We start from the raw sequence: 18,431 nt of genomic DNA, 5'->3' as shown, positions 1-18,431 counted from the left end.
CATATTTGAATGAATGAGATTTGCTCTAAACGTTTTGAATTCGGAGATAATAGCCAAAAATTGCATTTGACCCCTATGTACTATTTTTAGCCATGTCGGCCATCTTGGTTTTGGACGAAGGTCATTGGGACAGATTATTGAAACTACAGACCCTTAAGATGATGGTTGCCAAGTTTGGTTAAATTTGTCTAAGTAGTTTCAGATGTTGACTTATTTGTAGATCTTACTTTGCTGACCATTATTGCTGTTTACAGTTTATCTCTATCTTTTATAATATTCAAGATAATAACCCAAAACTGCAAAATTTTCTTAAAATTACTAATTCGGTGGCAGCAATCCAATATCAGGTTGTTCGATTTGTCTGAAAATTTTAGGGCAGATAGATCTTGACCTGATTAATAATTTTACTCTAAATGCTTTGGTTTCAGAGATATTAGCCAAAATCTACATTTTACCCCTATGTTCTATTTTTTGCCATGGCGGCCATCTTGGTTGGATGGCTGGGTCATTGGACACATTTTTTTAAACTAGATACCCAAAGGATGATTGTGGCCAAGTTTGGTTAAATTTGGCCGAGTAGTTTCAGCAGAGAAGATTTTTGTAAAAGTTTATGGACCAACAGACAACAGACGCGGAACGCTGGACGATGGACGCCGAGTGATGAGAAAAGCTCACTTGGCCCTTGTATACTAATTTGCCAAGAGCAGCAATATGGGTACAACAAGTGGGGAAGGACACTTCCTATATTCAAGGTGACAGGGTGTGCAGCTGGAATAGGTAACCATTTCAAGCTTGAAAATATGGGAATAGTGAATTGGTGTTCCTGGTTGTGTTTTCATCAACCAATTTTCTCTCTTTTGACATTTTGGTATTCCACCCTTATAATACACACCGCCGACCCAAACAAGGTCAAACAATATGGGAAAAGATAACATTTTTACCAATACAATATATGAAAAGAAATACTTTTTTAAAATCTAAATTATATGAAAAGGGTGGGGTAACAGAACTTCAGAGGCACCCCCTAGTCAATTAAGTATTGAAGTGGAACCCCCATCGAGTTCACTTTATTGTGTCTTTACCTTATTTTTAATGATATATGACGATACTAGGAGGTACAGTCACAAACAGCAAGAAAGGACACCATTCATACTTATTTTAAAAATAGAGCAGACAGAATTTGTTTCAAAGAGTAAGGCCCATTGTTGAATACCAGAAGGTGAACTTTAGATGTCTTATTTACGACCTTTATTTTTAAACCTAGTGATGATCTTCATTAGTCCAATAAATTATCTTACTTATAGGTATCATTTATACATAACATTATTTTAACTTTTCTTCAATATGTATCACAATCAGCATGTATAGCACCAATAGTGTATAAATTAATCGTTTGATGTTCTCATAGAGCCTACAAAACTACTGATTTGCATGAACTATGATTTCATTTAATGTATTTACACTCTTGTTTTGCAGTATTTCCAGTAAGGAGTTCTCCAAGGCTGTTGTGTAAGAACCTTTTATTTTACCATTAGGAACTTTCAATTTGAATGCTGAATTCCAACGCTGAAATAAGAAAGAAAAATAAGATATGATTACACTGTGGATTCATTAATATTTGTTGGATACACATTTTTCGTGGATTTGTGGGAACAGGAAAACCACAAATTTAAATGTTTAACAAAATACAAATTTTCTAAAGGAATGTATGCAGACTTTTCCAGAACCACGAATATATATATCCACGATTATGCAAGTTTTTCTTAATCCATGAAAAATTGGTACTAAAGAACATAAATGAATCCACAGTAAACAGAAATCTATAGACTGTTTCTTAAAAGTAAAAATCAATGTGTAAATTCTTTCTTATCCAAATAAATATCTGTCATCAACATGTCGGACAATAACTCAAAAATGCTTCAACCAATTTGCATACAACCTGTATGGTGAATTGTTTATATCTATTGACGTGAGCTCCCTTTTGTTTTTTATAAAGGAGTAGGTTCAGTAAGACCCCTTTTTGGCCCCAAAATATAGCAGTTTTACAAAATTGTTAAAATGTAAACTTTTAGTTATTTATTGGAAAGTAGAATGCTTCTGCTACATAAATATGGGCTGTTTTTGACAATACAATGCACATATATTGGGTATTAGCAGCATTGAGTCATGCTAAATTACTGAAATCTTCACAATTTTACCATTTTAGTCAAATTTTAGACTGTTTACATTTTTGACAAAAAAACATCTGAAATGTGACATTTTTTGGTAGATTTGATAGATTTTCCATATTTCAGCTAGAATCGGAGCGTTTTTGATGAGTAAATCATTTTAAATCTTTCACATAAACTAATTGAATATACTGAAATAGACACTTAAGTTTTTAAAGAGCGTCTAAATCTTTCGTCAGATGAACTTGAAATTTGAGGCCAAAATCTGCCTTTACCGGATCTACTCCTTTAGATTTTACATTTCCAAATTATGGTTCACATTTTTTAATCTTGCAAGAACCGTAACTCATTTTTTTAATTTTGCAAGAACCGTAACTCATTTTTTTAATCTTTCCAGAACCATAACTCCTGAATGGTCAAAGTGAAAATCTTGAATATCAAACTTGACCTCCACTTTGTCATCAGTTACAACATATTCAAATTTGAAAAGCTTTGGTTGAAAGGTTCATGAGTAAATGCATGACACGACTGGAAACTCCATTTTTCAATCTTTCAAGAACCACAACTTCTGAATGGTAAAAGTGAAAATCTTGAATATCAAACTTGACATCCATTTTATTATCAGTAACAGCATATTTGAATTTTAAAGCTTTGCTTGAATAGTTCATGAGTAAATGCACGGACAATATTTGGCTTCCCAAAAATTACCTGCCTGACCAATAGACCGACCTGTGGTGTAGTGGTTAGTGTATCGGACTACTGACACAAAGGCTCCTGGTTGGATTCTTGTTTGGGATGAAAATTTCAGGAACTCAATTTTCGTCTCTCCCTTGACACCGTCTGCGAGTATGGTCTTGAGGAAATGATGATAGTCCGTCGGAAGGGGACGATAAATGGCTGGCCCGTGTTAAGAGAGAGCCATATCTCTTGCACGTTAAAGACACCCTTGTAGATTTCGAAAAAGAGTAGGCTAATGCCGCTACAAGGCAGCACTCGCACCCGCAAAGTGGAAAGGGATTAATATAAGTTGCAAAACTTGTTTCCCAATCCACTATAAATAAATATGTTCAAACTAATAGACCGACCGCCTGACTGACTGCCTGCAGTACATCCCCAAATCAATAACCGACATTTGTCGAAAACCTAGTAAATTATTGTTGGTGGATAAAAAACACCAGGAATTTTCATCCTCTTACAATGATGGATTCAAACCAATGTTACAACATTACTCTTTAAACATACTTGATCGGCACTGATTTTTTTAATATTTTATGAACATTTAATTATATAATCTTTGTATTAATTTTACCTGTAAGAATTCTAATTCTTTGTACCGGAAGCCTTCTTTTTCTAGCCAATCAATTATTTTTCCTTTTAAGTCCTCAAACTTCTTCCAATGGCCATCTTTTGTAATATTAAACTGTGTATAGACATTTTTGCTTGGGGTTAGATTGCTCTGTATTTTATCATATGTATCCAAACTTGTAAGGAACACTTCTATAGCTGACATATGAATTGCTTTATAAGAATAACGATGTTTCAAACTTTCTGCAAGCAGGTCAGCTGCAATTCTGTATGTTCTGAATGCACTAACAAATCCATTGACAGATCTAAAAAAGTTGCATTAAAATAGAAAAATGAACTATTAAGTCTACCTCCCACAATCAAAAGCTTGCTAAATACCAAATTAGGGGGTATAATGAGCCTATATCACTCAACTTGATCTTATGTCTTATGTAACCCTCCAAACTAACATATTAAAACTTTAATCATGAAAAACATATGATTTTTTAAATTGAAGTTTTTTTTAAATCCTCTTTGATAAAACATAATATTCACCACCAAAATAATCAACAGAGGTTAATCCCTTCTGCATTTTATGGGCATTATCAGGAGTTGGTTAAACGTTATTGGATATCTGTTACACAGATGATATCGATTATGTTCCTAATGTCGTAACTACAATCCAGTTCTCTTTTCAGGAATGTGATGTACAGAAATAGACTATATATGAGTTTGTATTTTGTAATAACATGAGCAACAAGACAAGTGCCACATATTGAGCAGTATCTGCTTACCCTTCTGGAGCACCTGAGATCATCACCAGTTTTGAGTGTGGTTGGTGTTGCTTAAAGTCTTATTTTTCTATGTTGTGTTTTGTGTACTATTGTTTGTCTTTTTTCTTTTTTAGCCATGGAATTGTCAGTTTATTTTTCATCTATGAATTTAAATGTCCCTCTGGTATGTTTTGACTCTCTATAAGATTAGGAACAGATGTCCATGTACCAAAATGCATGTATTCCAAGGCAAAGTCAATGACTTAGATTTATATAAAGCTTTTTTTTTCTTCTTCTTGTTTTCAGGGTATTTTCTCTTTTTCTTGTTTTTGTGAATTTTTCCAGGAAACTTTGTTGAATGTTTCAACTTATGAAAATTATCAACTGCAAAAGCATCTATGTACAGGGAGCAGTTTTAAAAGTATCTTGAGTAAATCATACAGGAACAAGAATGCACATGCTGAAATGTCTCGCTTTCTTTTCTAATCATTGATATTATGTTGATGGTCCAAAATATAAAGCTTTACTACAACAATCACATAAATTTCAAGAAAATGAGGTCAAGGTCATATAAACCAATCTACATCTTACAATCATTCCTACACTAAAAATAGTTGACCAATTGCTTCTAGTTTCTTAGAAACAGACTTATCAAAGAAAACTAAACATTGACCAATGAACCATGAAAATGAGGTCAAGGTAAGATGAACCATGCCAGGCAGAGATGTACAGCTTACAATTCTTCCATACAACAAATAATGTTGACCTATTGTTTATAGTTTAAGAAAACAGATCAAAACACAAAATCTTAATGCTGAGCAATGAACTGTGAAAATGATGTTGCTTATGAGGTCAAGGCTAGATGACACCTGCCAGCTAGACATGCAAAACTTACCATCATGCCATACACCAAATATAGTAGACCTACTGCATAAAGTATAAGAAAAACATACCAAAGCACAAAAACTTATCAATATATCCACTGAACCATGTAAATGAGGTCAAGGTCAGTTGACACCTGCAAGTTGGACATGTACACCTTGCAGTCCTTCAATACACAGAATATACTAGACCAATTGCTTACAGCTTATCTTAGATATGGACTTGACCACCAAAACTCAACCTTGTTCACTGGTCCATGATATGAGGTCAAGGTCAAGTAAAAACTGTATGACGGACATGATATAGGTATCCTATTACTCATAATAAGAGATAAATTAACATAACTTTTTTTTTCCAGAAGTCATTGAACCATGAAAATGAGTCCAAGGACAATGGACATGTGAAAGATGGAAACTTAGTAACATAAGGCATCTATATATAAAGTTTGAAGCATCCTGTCCTTCCACCTTCTAAAATATAAGGCTTTCAAGAAGTCAGCTAACGCAGCTGTAGCCTCCACCACCAAATCACTATCCCTTTTTAGAGCTGTCTGCCACAAAAGTTGCAGGCTCGACAAAAATGGATGAGCATAAAGTCCCATAATAAAACAATTGTTGACTTCTGATCTCAGTTGATACAATGATTTATCTCATACTTAAGACTTAAAAAAATATGATTTTTACCGTATGATAATTGAGTTAAATTTACGTAAATTCCATATTTTTCAAATTTGTGCTTAGCGGGCTGATATGAAAAGTTTATCACATGGTTTGACTTTTATCACATACCTTTCTATAATGTTTTCGCATGGCATTCCATTGAAACTCTGCAAATTTCCAAAATACATCACAATGGTACGTTTTTAGTGAGAAAAAAAAATCAAAGAAGGGTACAAAACAATTATTTGGATACTGAAAAGTATATTATGTAAAATGAAAAAATAATTTTAAAAAATGATAAAATAAATGCAAATTTAGAAAGTGACTTAAAAATGTTGACTTTTCCAAACAGTGTTCATTATGTATATTGTTGAATTATTTTTTTATCATCCATATTAGAATAAATCATACGGCTGTTTTTCTTATGGAATGTACAACATTTGGGGTCCGATGTCAGTGAACTTTTCACTCTTTGGACCTATATTTGAGAACCACGTAAAAGGATCAATATATTAATCTGTTATTTTTCTCCATTGTTAAAGCATATGATAAAAAGATCATAACATGTACATAACTTGATAAGGCCACGGTTTTTTAATTTGTTGGTTTACGGATTTTCTCCATGAAAAAGTCGGGTCGGTCAGTCGGGAAAAAAATAAAAATAATATCTTTCAAGACAGAAGACTGATATGCAAAATAAATATATATTTCACCTTTCTAATAATATGTTTGTTATCCTATTTTGTCATCATTTCTTAAATTTTAGTTTAATGAAATATTATTGCTCAGTTGTAATAAAAATTGCATGACATTGCCTAATAATTTCCCGTAAAAAGGGGGTGCACGGACAAAGACGTAATTAAATTTCATAAAGGAAGACAAATTCACATAGCTCTTAATCAATTCCAGAAAACTTGGTGAATAATGATCTTCAAGAACGAAAACTGATAAAGAAATAAATGTAAAAGCGTGGTAAGAAAATAATTTTCAACACACACGTCAAAAACGTAATAGACTCGTCCACTGGAAAAAACGAGAATATCGGGTTAATCTGTTGTCACGCATTCCTGTTTTTATCCAAATGGACGAATTTTTTTTATTAACTATGAAACAAGAAAATTTTAAATGATCTGTTAATATTCAGTACTTTAACTTGATGTCCTGAACTTCCACCTGTCCACATTTGGACAAGTCTATTTCTATGAGAAGATACATCTTACGGACTGTTGACAAATAAGAGAAACGAACGTATTGTGTAATTGGTTTTAAACACGGGTTTCGTTCCACAAAACTATTTGTCCAAACGACATGTCAAGGTCATTAATAATTGATTTATCTATTTTTAGAAACGTAAACTGGAAGTTTCATTTTTTCACAACAGAAAGTGTTATCAATTCTGTTAGTGATTAATGCATTTCATTTTATAAAAAAAGGATAATTTATTTGTTTTTCAGGGATAATGCATTTGTTAGGGTCGGCGGGAATGAAAAAGCATGAAAAGTCAATTTTATTTTTATTCTGGAAATAGACAAAATCAGGTCGGCGGATCCGTAAACCAACAAATTAAAAAATCCTGGCCTAACATTTTGAACTTCTTTTTCTAATGGTGATGGCAAATATCATTTTAGTTTTCAAATATATTTCAGACGTTAAAACAAAATAACTGAGAATTATCTTTTGATCTGTACAGTTTTTCAATGTTTATGTTGTGTTTAGTTATAAGAACAAGCAGATATGATTTTTTTTATGCAAAATTAGATTTTATGATCAGGTAGTAAACAAAGCATTACAGTGGAATAAAGCAAATCATTGTATCAATCTCATCAAAAGCCAATAATTGTATAATATTGAATGATAATTTATATCATAATTGTTGTTGAAATGAAAAATTGATAATTTAACGTGTGAAATAAACTAAAAAAATATCCCTTCTCCACATCATACAACAATGGTTGCTGTCCCAATGTTCTGATGATGTTGCATTAAAGCAAATTGTAAATGCAAACATTGTATTAGAAAAATAGACCAAAACTCAAAAACTTAACTTTGACCACTGAACCATGAAAATGATGTCAAGGTCAGATGACACCTTCCAGCTAGACATGTACACCTTACAGTCCTTCCATACACCGAAAATACTAGACTGCTTATAGTATCTGAGATATGGACTTGACCACCAAAACTTAACCTTGTTCACTGATCCATGAAATGAGGTCGAGGTCAAGTGAAAACTGTCTGACGGGCATGAGGACCTTGCAAGGTATGCTCATACTAAATATAGTTATCCTACTACTTATAATAAGAGAGAACTTAACATCACAAAAAAAATTAACTTTTTTTTCAAGTAGTCACTGAACCATGAAAATGAGGTCAAGGACATCGGACATGTGACTGACAGAAACTTCGTATCATGAGGCCTCCATATACAAAGTATGAAGCATCCAGGTCTTCTACCTTCTAAAATATAAAGCTTTTAAGAAGTTAGCTAACACAGCCACCGCCGCCGTAGCCGCTGCCGCAGGATCACTATCCCTATGTCGAGCTTCTGCAACTAAAGTCGCAGGCTCGACAAAAAAATATATAGTTCCTTTCATTTTCTACTTTTATTCCATTAAAAAGCCTATTGTCAATGTAATAAAAAGAAACAGAATTCAAATATAGAAAAATATTCATTCGTTAATTAAATTTTTGTTCAGTCACTCTTTGAATATATCTTTATAATTGAATTTTTAAATCAGTGTTTTCTATTAACTTACATATCAAGCTCCTTATCTACAATTTTCAGATTTACATGATGAATAATTTTCTTGATTAGTTCCTAAAAAGAAATCATATATGTTACTATTCATACATAAAGAACAAATAAATTTATTTCTGTTTCTGAAATGATCATATGGAATGAAATACATATTTTTTTTTATCTCTATGGATAGTGACCACTACTGTTCAAATGATATTTATTGTGCTCTACTGTTTAGATGCATTGTTACTGATCCCTTCTGTTTAACTGTATAGTTATTTTGTTCTACTGTTTAACTGTATAGTTCTTGTTCTGTGTTCTTCTGTTTAAGGTGGTACCTAACACTACAGGGACATAACTCTGTAAAGTCAGCTAAATGTTTTAATTACGTTGTGTTTTTAACGGAATATTAAGCTTCTCAATAATCAAAATTAGTATTTGCCAAACTGCAATATATAACCAGTGTAATTTGTCTGATAAATTGTTGGGTTCAAATATTTTGAAATTCTTATATTTTTGTCACAGGGTCAAAATAAATACTTTGTCAAAATTAAATGAAAATTAAACGAGCCAAATTAATTTTAGTGAAGGTGTTGGATACCACCTTAAATGTATGGATATTGTGCTCTAATGGTTTAAAACTGTATGGTTACTGTACATGTGCTCTACAATTTAACTGGAATGTTAATGTGCTCTACTGTTAAATTGTATGGATATTGTTCTCTACTGTTTGACTGTATGGTTATTTAAACTTCTTGTCTAGGAAGAGTCATGAATTTGCCAGTATTTTTTAAAGGAAAATCACTTATGAAATCAGTCTAAAAGGCTGAGGGTCATTTTCCAAATTCACAGATTATTTGACGACCCAGGGCATATTTCACAAAATCCTTGGTTTAAGTTGAAATCATAAGGTATGACCCACAGGATAGGGGTCAGTTGAAATTTTCAGATACTGGAAAGTGATCAATATGTTGTTGCACCATCAAATGTCTTTAAAACGGTATTTATGGTTCTACCATTTACAAAAAAATTTCTTACATAGTTACTACTAGATCTCAAATAATAACACATTGATGCTAGAATTATATCAGGAGAGATATCATTAGGAGCATTAACAACAGAGAAGAGCATGTCAAGATTGAGTGATCCTATCAAAGTCCTTGGTAAAAGATAATCCACTTCAAAGTAGGGTGTCAGCTTTGCCACTATTTCTTCATGGGATCTGTAATAAAAAAGCTAGTTTACAGTAAACAATTTCATCAGACTTCTAATTGTATTGTCACCACAAAAAGTGCAGGATACTTGAGTAACATGTGAAAATACACAACTAATTTTCACAACAAGAAAAAAGTTTCATGAACCCTGTGTGTCCCAATTGGTCCGAGACCACAATTATTTCGTAGTGCATTTCTTTTAGAACATAAATGAAAATAAAAAAAATCCCACCTGCGCTTTCTCAAAGAAACTTTTACAGTGTGTTGTACTACTTTTGGGACAAATTATATCAAAATTATAGAAAACTTCATCGCCTCAAACTCAAAATATGGACAATTTTATCTTTAGGGCGTCTTGAAATCTTTTGACAGCTTCCGAAGTTCTATTTTTCAACCTTTTTTACCTGGACCAAATCACTACTTTCCTTTAAAATTCTGGACCCAAACTTTTTTACAGTGTAATTTCACCCCCCCCCCCCCCCCCCCCCCAACTTGCAATTTGAGGCATAAAACATAGAGAAATAAATTTGGAAGGGGTATAAAAATTAATGGCAAGTAACCCACTGTCAACACTAGGGACTATATTTGTGAACAACGAAAATCAAGGGACGACAATGGTGGTCTCGGACCTAATAGGGTAGAAAGAGTTGACAAATCTTAAAAAAACTTGGTATGACCAAAGCTTCATGAATTATAACACTGCTTACAAAGTTTCATGACAATAGGATGTATATTATAGACATTAAGTTAAGTTCTATACTCATCTTTGCTTGTAAAATTTTGACGTTAAAATTGAAAAATTTCAACTATCAACATTTGGGGCTTTAAAAATTAAAATATTGCAAAAAAATACTTTTTAAATGCCTTAATATATAACTAATCCTGTACTAAAAGCAATAGAGTACTCATTTGATTTATCAGACTTAGCATAATTATTCAAAAGTCAAATTTATATGAGCCTGCGCCTAAAAATTGAGGTTTTACAATGAAGGGGGGCCTTACATAAAGATGTAATATTTTCCAGCAATTTTAAATTTGTGAAGCTTTTTGGTTAAAAATAATCCTTACTTATGTATTGAAAGTACTTTAAATGGAAAGAAAAGTTACAAATAACATATCATATTAGTTTAAAAGGGTCTTAGGCCAAGTAAGACTGGAAAAAATTTAGGGTCAATTTAGGCCGTGCCACATATTTACATTAAAAAATGCATGTTGAGGCTATAAGAAATAAAAATGTGTGTCTTTTTTATCATTTCTATACTCATGTGACATGATACAACAAGTCTGAGCACAAAAAGACTCTTGCAATTAACTTTTCTTACAAACAGTATGGTCTGATACAAAGATTTTTGCCTTTTTAGGGAAAAACTTGCATGCAATTTATTCTCAACAGGCTTATATTTAAACCTCTTGCTATCCTACAGAAGAAAAGAAAGATATTATGTGAAATGGAACAGGTACAATAGACATTGTAAAGTGCATTTGATACAAATTTAGTGAGGTCTTTATTATGGACATCAAATTTTATGTACCAAGCTCCCCATTATTGACTTCATCCAAACAAGGCGTTTGACAAGGGTCATTTATACAACACATTTTGCACATTTTGTCTGAGATAATCTTCTTTTCTGTATATTCAGAGTTCATAAATAAGTAAAAGAAGTAGATAAAGGCATAGAAACACAAATATTGACACATGAAAAACTGTCAGATAAAAAGGCAGGATGCCATTTATGCATCAATATTGAAAAAGTTATAAAATAGATATAGGAAGATGTGGTGTGAGTGCCAATGAGACAACTCTCCATACAAATAACAATTTAAAAAGTAAACCATTATAGGTTAAAGTACGGCCTTCAACACGGAGCCTTAGCTCACACCGAACAACAAGCTATAAAGGGCCCCAAAATTACTAGTGTAAAACCATTCAAACGGGAAAACCAACGGTCTAATCTATATTAACAAAACGAGAAACGAGAAACACGTATATATTACATAAACAAACGACAACTACTGTACATCAGATTCCTGACTTAGGACAGGTGCAAACATTTGCAGCGGGATTAAACGTTTTAATGGATCCAAACCTTCTCCCTTTTTCTGAAACAATAGCATAACATCACAACAAAGAAAAACATACGATAAAATATCAATTGGCAGACTTAACTCAATCAAAAAACGTATGATTAAACAATGAACGAATAAATTTGATCTGCGATATCTGAATACAAATGCACAGTTAATTAAATATTAGAGACAAACATTCATGACCAAAAAGCTAACAAACAAATTCAAAAACAGGACATGACTGAGAAATATTTAACCAATCAATGTTCACTCAAGAAAAAAACCGGTTTTTTTATAATCTTGAAGTTTATACAAATGTTGTAAGAATAAGTGAAGATATTACATGCCTATTTTGACCATAAAATGCAAAAATTGGTCATTTTTGCAGAAATTCTATAAAATAAAAGTTTAAATCCTTTAGTTTCATGCTATTTGACAAATTGACACCATCAAATCATTTAGGGAAGTTGCCAAAGTACAGATTCTATATTTACAGATTTCACCTCTTAGGTCCGAGACCACAATTATTTTGTAGTGCATTTCTTTTAGAACATAAATGAAAATAAAAAAAATCCCACCTGCGCTTTCTCAAAGAAACTTTTACAGTGTGTTGTACTACTTTTGGGACAAATTATATCAAAATTATAGAAAACTTCATCGCCTCAAACTCAAAATATGGACAATTTTATCTTTAGGGCGTCTTGAAATCTTTTGACAGCTTCCGAAGTTCTATTTTTCAACCTTTTTTATCTGGACCAAATCACTACTTTCCTTTAAAATTCTGGACCCAAACTTTTTTACAGTGTAATCAAGGGACGACAATGGTGGTCTCGGACCAATTGTGATGGCTGCTGTCGGTATAAATTAAATGCTTCACTGAGGGCAGCCTGATACACCCGCATAGGTTAAACCCTGAACAGTCCGGGCAAGTCTGGACACAATGTTCAAGCTTGATACTGACTAAATTTGGATTGTGATCAAATTTTTGACAAACTGTAGGTTTCTGACACAATATAAATGTGGTCAAAGGTCTTAAAAATCTATTGTGCAATACTGAGCAATTGGAGATTTCTTCTTGATATATTTCTAAAAATTTGCAGAAAAATATACGAACAACAACGACAATGTGATACTAAAATAAGAATTTTTTGGAGTCGTATAAAAACTTTGTCCTTTTATCAGTAAAATATAGAAAAAAAATATTTTCATTATTTTACTCTAGAAACTGTCCAATTTACATGATATTCAAAGAAGATTTGACAAAGTTATTCAGGAATGAAAAACTTGTACTCTAGTCTGCATCTAAGTAATAACGAGAAAAAAAACATTTATCAGAAAAAGAAAAAAAAAATTAATTTAATTAAGCTCTGGATGATTGTCTTTTGGTTATGAAAAAAATTTCATAAAAAGTTACCGATGTCTGAAAAACTTTAACCACAGACTGAACCTATATGTTGACACACCGGACAGCAGAACGTAGGAATTTTGATATTATGTCCATTCTGTATAAAAATACCCAACTTCATAGATATTAAAGTTTTATTTTGCTAGATAAATGATCACCAGCGATTTTAAATTTAGAATATCAATTCTGGGTGCTGCCATTTTGACAATTTGTCCGTTGAGAAACCACTATATGTCTATAAACCACAAAGGACCAAAACTACAGTAACCTAATGTAGTCATTTGTGGTCTGTCGTTTTTAAACTGTTTATATGAGAATTAGTTAAAAAGTCAATTGAAAGTTAAAAGTCACAAATGATCATACATAAGTGTTCCTTGAAAATTGTTTTCGAAAATCTAATTTGTTCATAATTCTTTTATGTAATAAACTCTTTAAAATAAATTCAAACCTTCCCTTATCTGATCACTAGCATGGCTAAAGGTATTACTCCCGGCAAAGGTATTGCAAGGTGACACTTCCAGGTATTCCAACAATTTCCTGCCGAACTTGCAAGTTCATGCATCGTTTCACTTCTGAGGGTATTTGTAACTTTCCATATTGAACAATCAGGTGTATAATCTAATATACATCTCTGTCTTGCGTTTACGATAGTGATATGCTAGTCATTACTAAATTCATACGCTTTTTTATAAATAACATTTCTGGTGTAAAAAAATATTATTTATGAACATCTAAATAATTCCCAAAAAAAGATTTGATAATATAAAAAACTATTCACATATTTTTTCCAAGGGTTTTTGAACTAGAGGCTCTTAAGAGCCTGTGTCGCTCACCTTGGTCCATGTGCACATTACACAAAAGACAAAGATGGATTAATGACAAAATTCTGTTTGACTTATGTTGACTTATTTGTAAATCTTACTTTGCTGAACTTTATTGCTGTTTACAGTTTATCTCTATCAATAATAATATTAAAGATAATAACCAAAAACAGCAAAATTTCCTTAAAATTACCAATTAAGGGGCAGCAACCCAACAACAGGTTGTTTGATTTATCTGTAAATTTGAGGGCAGATAGCTCTTGACCTGATAAACAATTTTACCCGAGTCAGATGTGCTCTTAATACTTTGGTTTTTGAGTTATAAGCCAAAAACTACATTTTACCCCTTTGTTCTATTTTTAGCCATGGTGGTCATCTTGGTTGGTTGGCCGGGTCACCTGACACATTTTTTAAACAAGATACCCCAATGATGATTGTGGCCAAGTTTGGTTTAATTTTGCCCAGTAGTTTCAGAGGAGAAGATTTTTGTAAAAGTTAACAACAACGACGGACGCAAAGTGATGGGAAAAGCTCACTTGGCCCTTTGGGCCAGGTGAGCTAAAAATTGGCAAGTAACACACTGTCCGCACGGGACTATATTCTTGGACAACAAAAATCAAAGGATCATAACTGTTAATGAGTTGTTTGGTCACTTGTTGAATATTTTCTCTATTTGAATTCTCCAATGAGTTCTTCTAATTCATTACCTGTCCCATTTGACCTTGTTTTTAAAATAATCAATGTCTTTTTTATACTCCACTATTCCCCACCATTTTGGAACTTTCTCATCATGGTCAACTTTAGCCGGTGCTTCTTCAAAAGGTTTACATTTTTTCAATAAAAAATGAATCATTGGAACACAAAACATCCAGCTGGGGTCAGGTGTTTTTGCAGCTATATTTCTTGAAAAATTCAAAACTGATTCTGAAACATTTCTGAAAATAAAAAGTTTCATTAATACATTTTAATACACTATGTACATGTATTATGTTTTTAAACATATAAAAGTAAGGAACATGACCTCTATATTTGGTTTTATAGAAATGTGAAAGTAACGTGTATAAATTTCAACACATTCCCTGTTTCCATTCTCTAATATATTTGAATGTCATGGTATCAATAATAAAGATAGTAAAAGTAATATCTCACAAAAACACACTTGAAACAAGTGAATCTGTGAGCAACTGCTCAATAATGATACCCTAGCACGCTTAAAGTATAAGGTGAACAGTAAGTTCTTGAGTAATGAATCTGAAAACAAATCACACAATATAGCTGAACATATAAACCCTGAAACTAAATTTCAGAAATACTTAAATTGTAGTTCCTGAGAAAAATGTGATGAAAAATATTCCCACTTTTTTTTGCCCTCACACCCTATGGATTTTACTAACCTTCTATGGATCCATAGGGGATCAGTATCTAACCATATAAATTTTACAGACATCTTTTTACTCATAATAAGAGATAACTTAACATTACAAAAAATCTAAACTTTTTTTCAAGTAGTCACTGAACCATGAAAATGTGGTCAAGGACAATAGACATGGGACAGACAGAAACTTGGTAATATAAGGCATCTTTTTACAAAGTATGCAGTGTAGGACAGTTTTTTTGGGGGGCAAGTGTAAAAATGACTTCACAAGCCCAAAATGCATATTGGTAGCCCAATTATTTTACTCAAATTTTTTTACATGTTGAGCCATAAAAAATGCTTTCGAGACACGACGGCCATCTTTCCATAATGGTCCTAGGATGTATCGGCCATACCGCCACATCGTCCATGGGACATATCGGCTATGCCTTGTGAGACGTATCGGCCACACTTTAATTTTTGTTTATTAAAGGGAAACTTCGCAAAAAAATCAAAAATTGATATTATGTTCATTCTGTATAAAAATGCTCAAATTCATAGATATTAAAGTTTTATTCCGCTAGATAAGCGATCACCATCGATTTTACATTTAGAGTATCAATTCTCTGCGTTCGGCCATTTTGTCTTCTTTCTCGATAAATAACAATGATATGTCTATAAACCACAAAGGAACAAAACAACAGTAACCGATGTAGTCGTAATTGCGTATCGATATCTTGTCACTCGTACGGTTGTTTTATCCGACTAACTAACTTGATACGGAAAATATTCTTATTTTTTCTTAATTACCATGGTCTGTTGTTTTTAAACTCATAAATCATAAATAAGTGTTCCGTGAAAATTGTTTTCGAAAATCTAATTTGTTCATAATTCTTTAAAGTAATAAACTTTTTTCAAATAAATTCTGATCTTCCCTCATCTGATCACCAGCATGGCTAAAGGTATTCCTTCCAAAGGTATTGTGAGGGAGGTGAGGTGACACGTCCAGGTATTCAAGCGATTTCCTGTCGGGCTTGCAAGTTCATGCATCGTTTCACTTCTGCAGGTATTGATCAGTGTACTCGGCCGATAACTTATAACTTTCCATTTTGAACTATCAGATGTATAATATACAAGTCTGTCTTACTTGTCATTACTAAACTCATACGCTTGTTTATAAATAACATTTCTGGTGTAAAGAATATTATTCATAAAAATATAGATAATACCCCAAAAAATAAGATTTGATGAAATTACAATCTATTTAAATATTTTTTCCAAGGGTGAATTTCGGAAAATGTAATATATACTCGTTGTCAATAGGGAAGGACAGAGTGGAACATACCAGAAATATTGATTTAAATAATGAATGCACTTGTCGACGATTCGTTTATATGACTGGGTAGAAAGTTACGGAACTATAGCGCAATTTAAAATATATACATGTATACATTGAACATAAGAAAAAAATATCTATTTTGAATAAATTGGGGTAAAAGTTTTGTAAATAGACTAGTCCACGTATGCCAACAGTATGTAATCATCGAATGTCGATAGACTATTGTATACCAAAGGAAGAAGAAGAAGAGAACCAATTTGATTTAAATACAGGTCGATGTACAACTTGCTTTGGTTCATCGAAGTTGTGGACATAGTAAAATCACAGATTTATATTTCAATAAGATTGTTCTCGAACAAAGGAAGGAATTCGTCATCACAATTGTTATATATGCCACTGGACAGACACTAATTATAAAAATAAATTGCTTGTCCGCTAAATAGGGGTATTCTTGTCAGATAAAAGACTTTTAGTTATATTAAAAAAATAGGGAAATATGACATTAAATTGGTTCTGTCTTTTTTTTTAAACATCGTTAAAAAGATGTGTGTCTAAGGTGAACGCCACAAGAACCCTGTAATACTAGTACGAGAGTATAGCATGTAAACATTCCTTCTCAATAATATGGTTGTGTTGGAAATCTTTTCATACAGATTGACAACTCATGGTCCGATATGCATGTAATATTTGCCACATGACGCCCATAGTTCTTTCTACCATCATCATCTTATTCTTTAATATTGCTGTTAACATCGATGGTTCACACCCAAACAAAATGGGAGTGATGTACCTTCAGAGCTTCTCCGTGTTATAACTTGTGAATCTTAATATATAGACGAAATTTCGGTATTGAAATGAATCTACATCTCACAAACAGGATGTTTAATTACAGTGACTTGACTGTAAGTGTTGCTATCCACCAATTGCAATTCATTCAAAATTTTGACCAAATTGCAATTTGTTTTATTAAACCAAATTGTTCAACTGGTCAGAAATTTGAACCAACTGCTGTAGATATCCACAGTCAAGTCGTGAAAGTGCAAGGTGATAAAATAAAACATACTTACAATCCTATAAGACTTTAACTCCACTTTATTGATGGTATTACTAAATCAGTCTATCAATCTGTATAGTTATATTTTAGCCATTACCATACTAAAGGTGAACTGTTTTATTTTTAATTGCTATAAAAATGTCCAAACTAAGCTTTTATATAGTTTTTCTTTCGAAAAGTATTCTATATTCAAAAGAATCACACATTATGTGAATAAAAACACTTCATATTCAGTAAAATATTTGTGAAATTGCAATATGTTTGTAGGAAGGGGAGATAATCTTTTTTGGTTTCAAAAAATCTTTATTCAAAAGAATAGTATTTTAGGTTATCTCCCCAAGGAAACTTATCAATAGCATATTGTTATTTCACACGTATTTTACTGAATATATGATGTATTATTTTAAACGATATATGATTCTTAAAAATATAAAATCCTTTTCGAAAGAAAAACTATATAAAAGCTTAGTTTGAACATTTTTATAGCAATTCAAAATAAAACATTTTACCTTTAGTATGGTAATTGCTATAATATAACTATACAGATTTAGTAATAACATCATTAAAGTGGAGTTAAAGTCTTATAGGATTGTAAGTATATTTTATTTTATCACCTTGCACTTTCACATTTTGACTGAACAATTTGTTCAATATTCTGACCAGTTGAACAA

General features: G+C 32.2%; 1 protein-coding gene across 1 annotated transcript in view; it reads right to left on the bottom strand.

Moving 5' to 3' along the window:
- LOC139525343 (E3 ubiquitin-protein ligase rnf213-alpha-like) overlaps window positions 1–18,431 on the bottom strand; it is a 163,452-nt gene that overhangs the window by 109,542 nt on the left and 35,479 nt on the right. The window contains exons 16-20 of the mRNA XM_071320553.1: window positions 14,721–14,948; window positions 9,545–9,728; window positions 8,523–8,584; window positions 3,478–3,778; window positions 1,462–1,566 (exon numbers count right to left, since the gene is read on the bottom strand). Coding sequence (XP_071176654.1) covers window positions 1,462–1,566; window positions 3,478–3,778; window positions 8,523–8,584; window positions 9,545–9,728; window positions 14,721–14,948 — 880 coding nt within the window. The remainder of the gene's footprint in view (window positions 1–1,461; window positions 1,567–3,477; window positions 3,779–8,522; window positions 8,585–9,544; window positions 9,729–14,720; window positions 14,949–18,431) is intronic.

The sequence above is a fragment of the Mytilus edulis genome, chromosome 5 (genome assembly GCF_963676685.1).
Source record: "Mytilus edulis chromosome 5, xbMytEdul2.2, whole genome shotgun sequence".
NCBI classification, from domain to species: domain Eukaryota; kingdom Metazoa; phylum Mollusca; class Bivalvia; order Mytilida; family Mytilidae; genus Mytilus; species Mytilus edulis.
The sequence above is the reverse complement of the archived record's forward strand: the minus strand, read 5'-3'. Positions and strand labels throughout refer to the sequence as shown.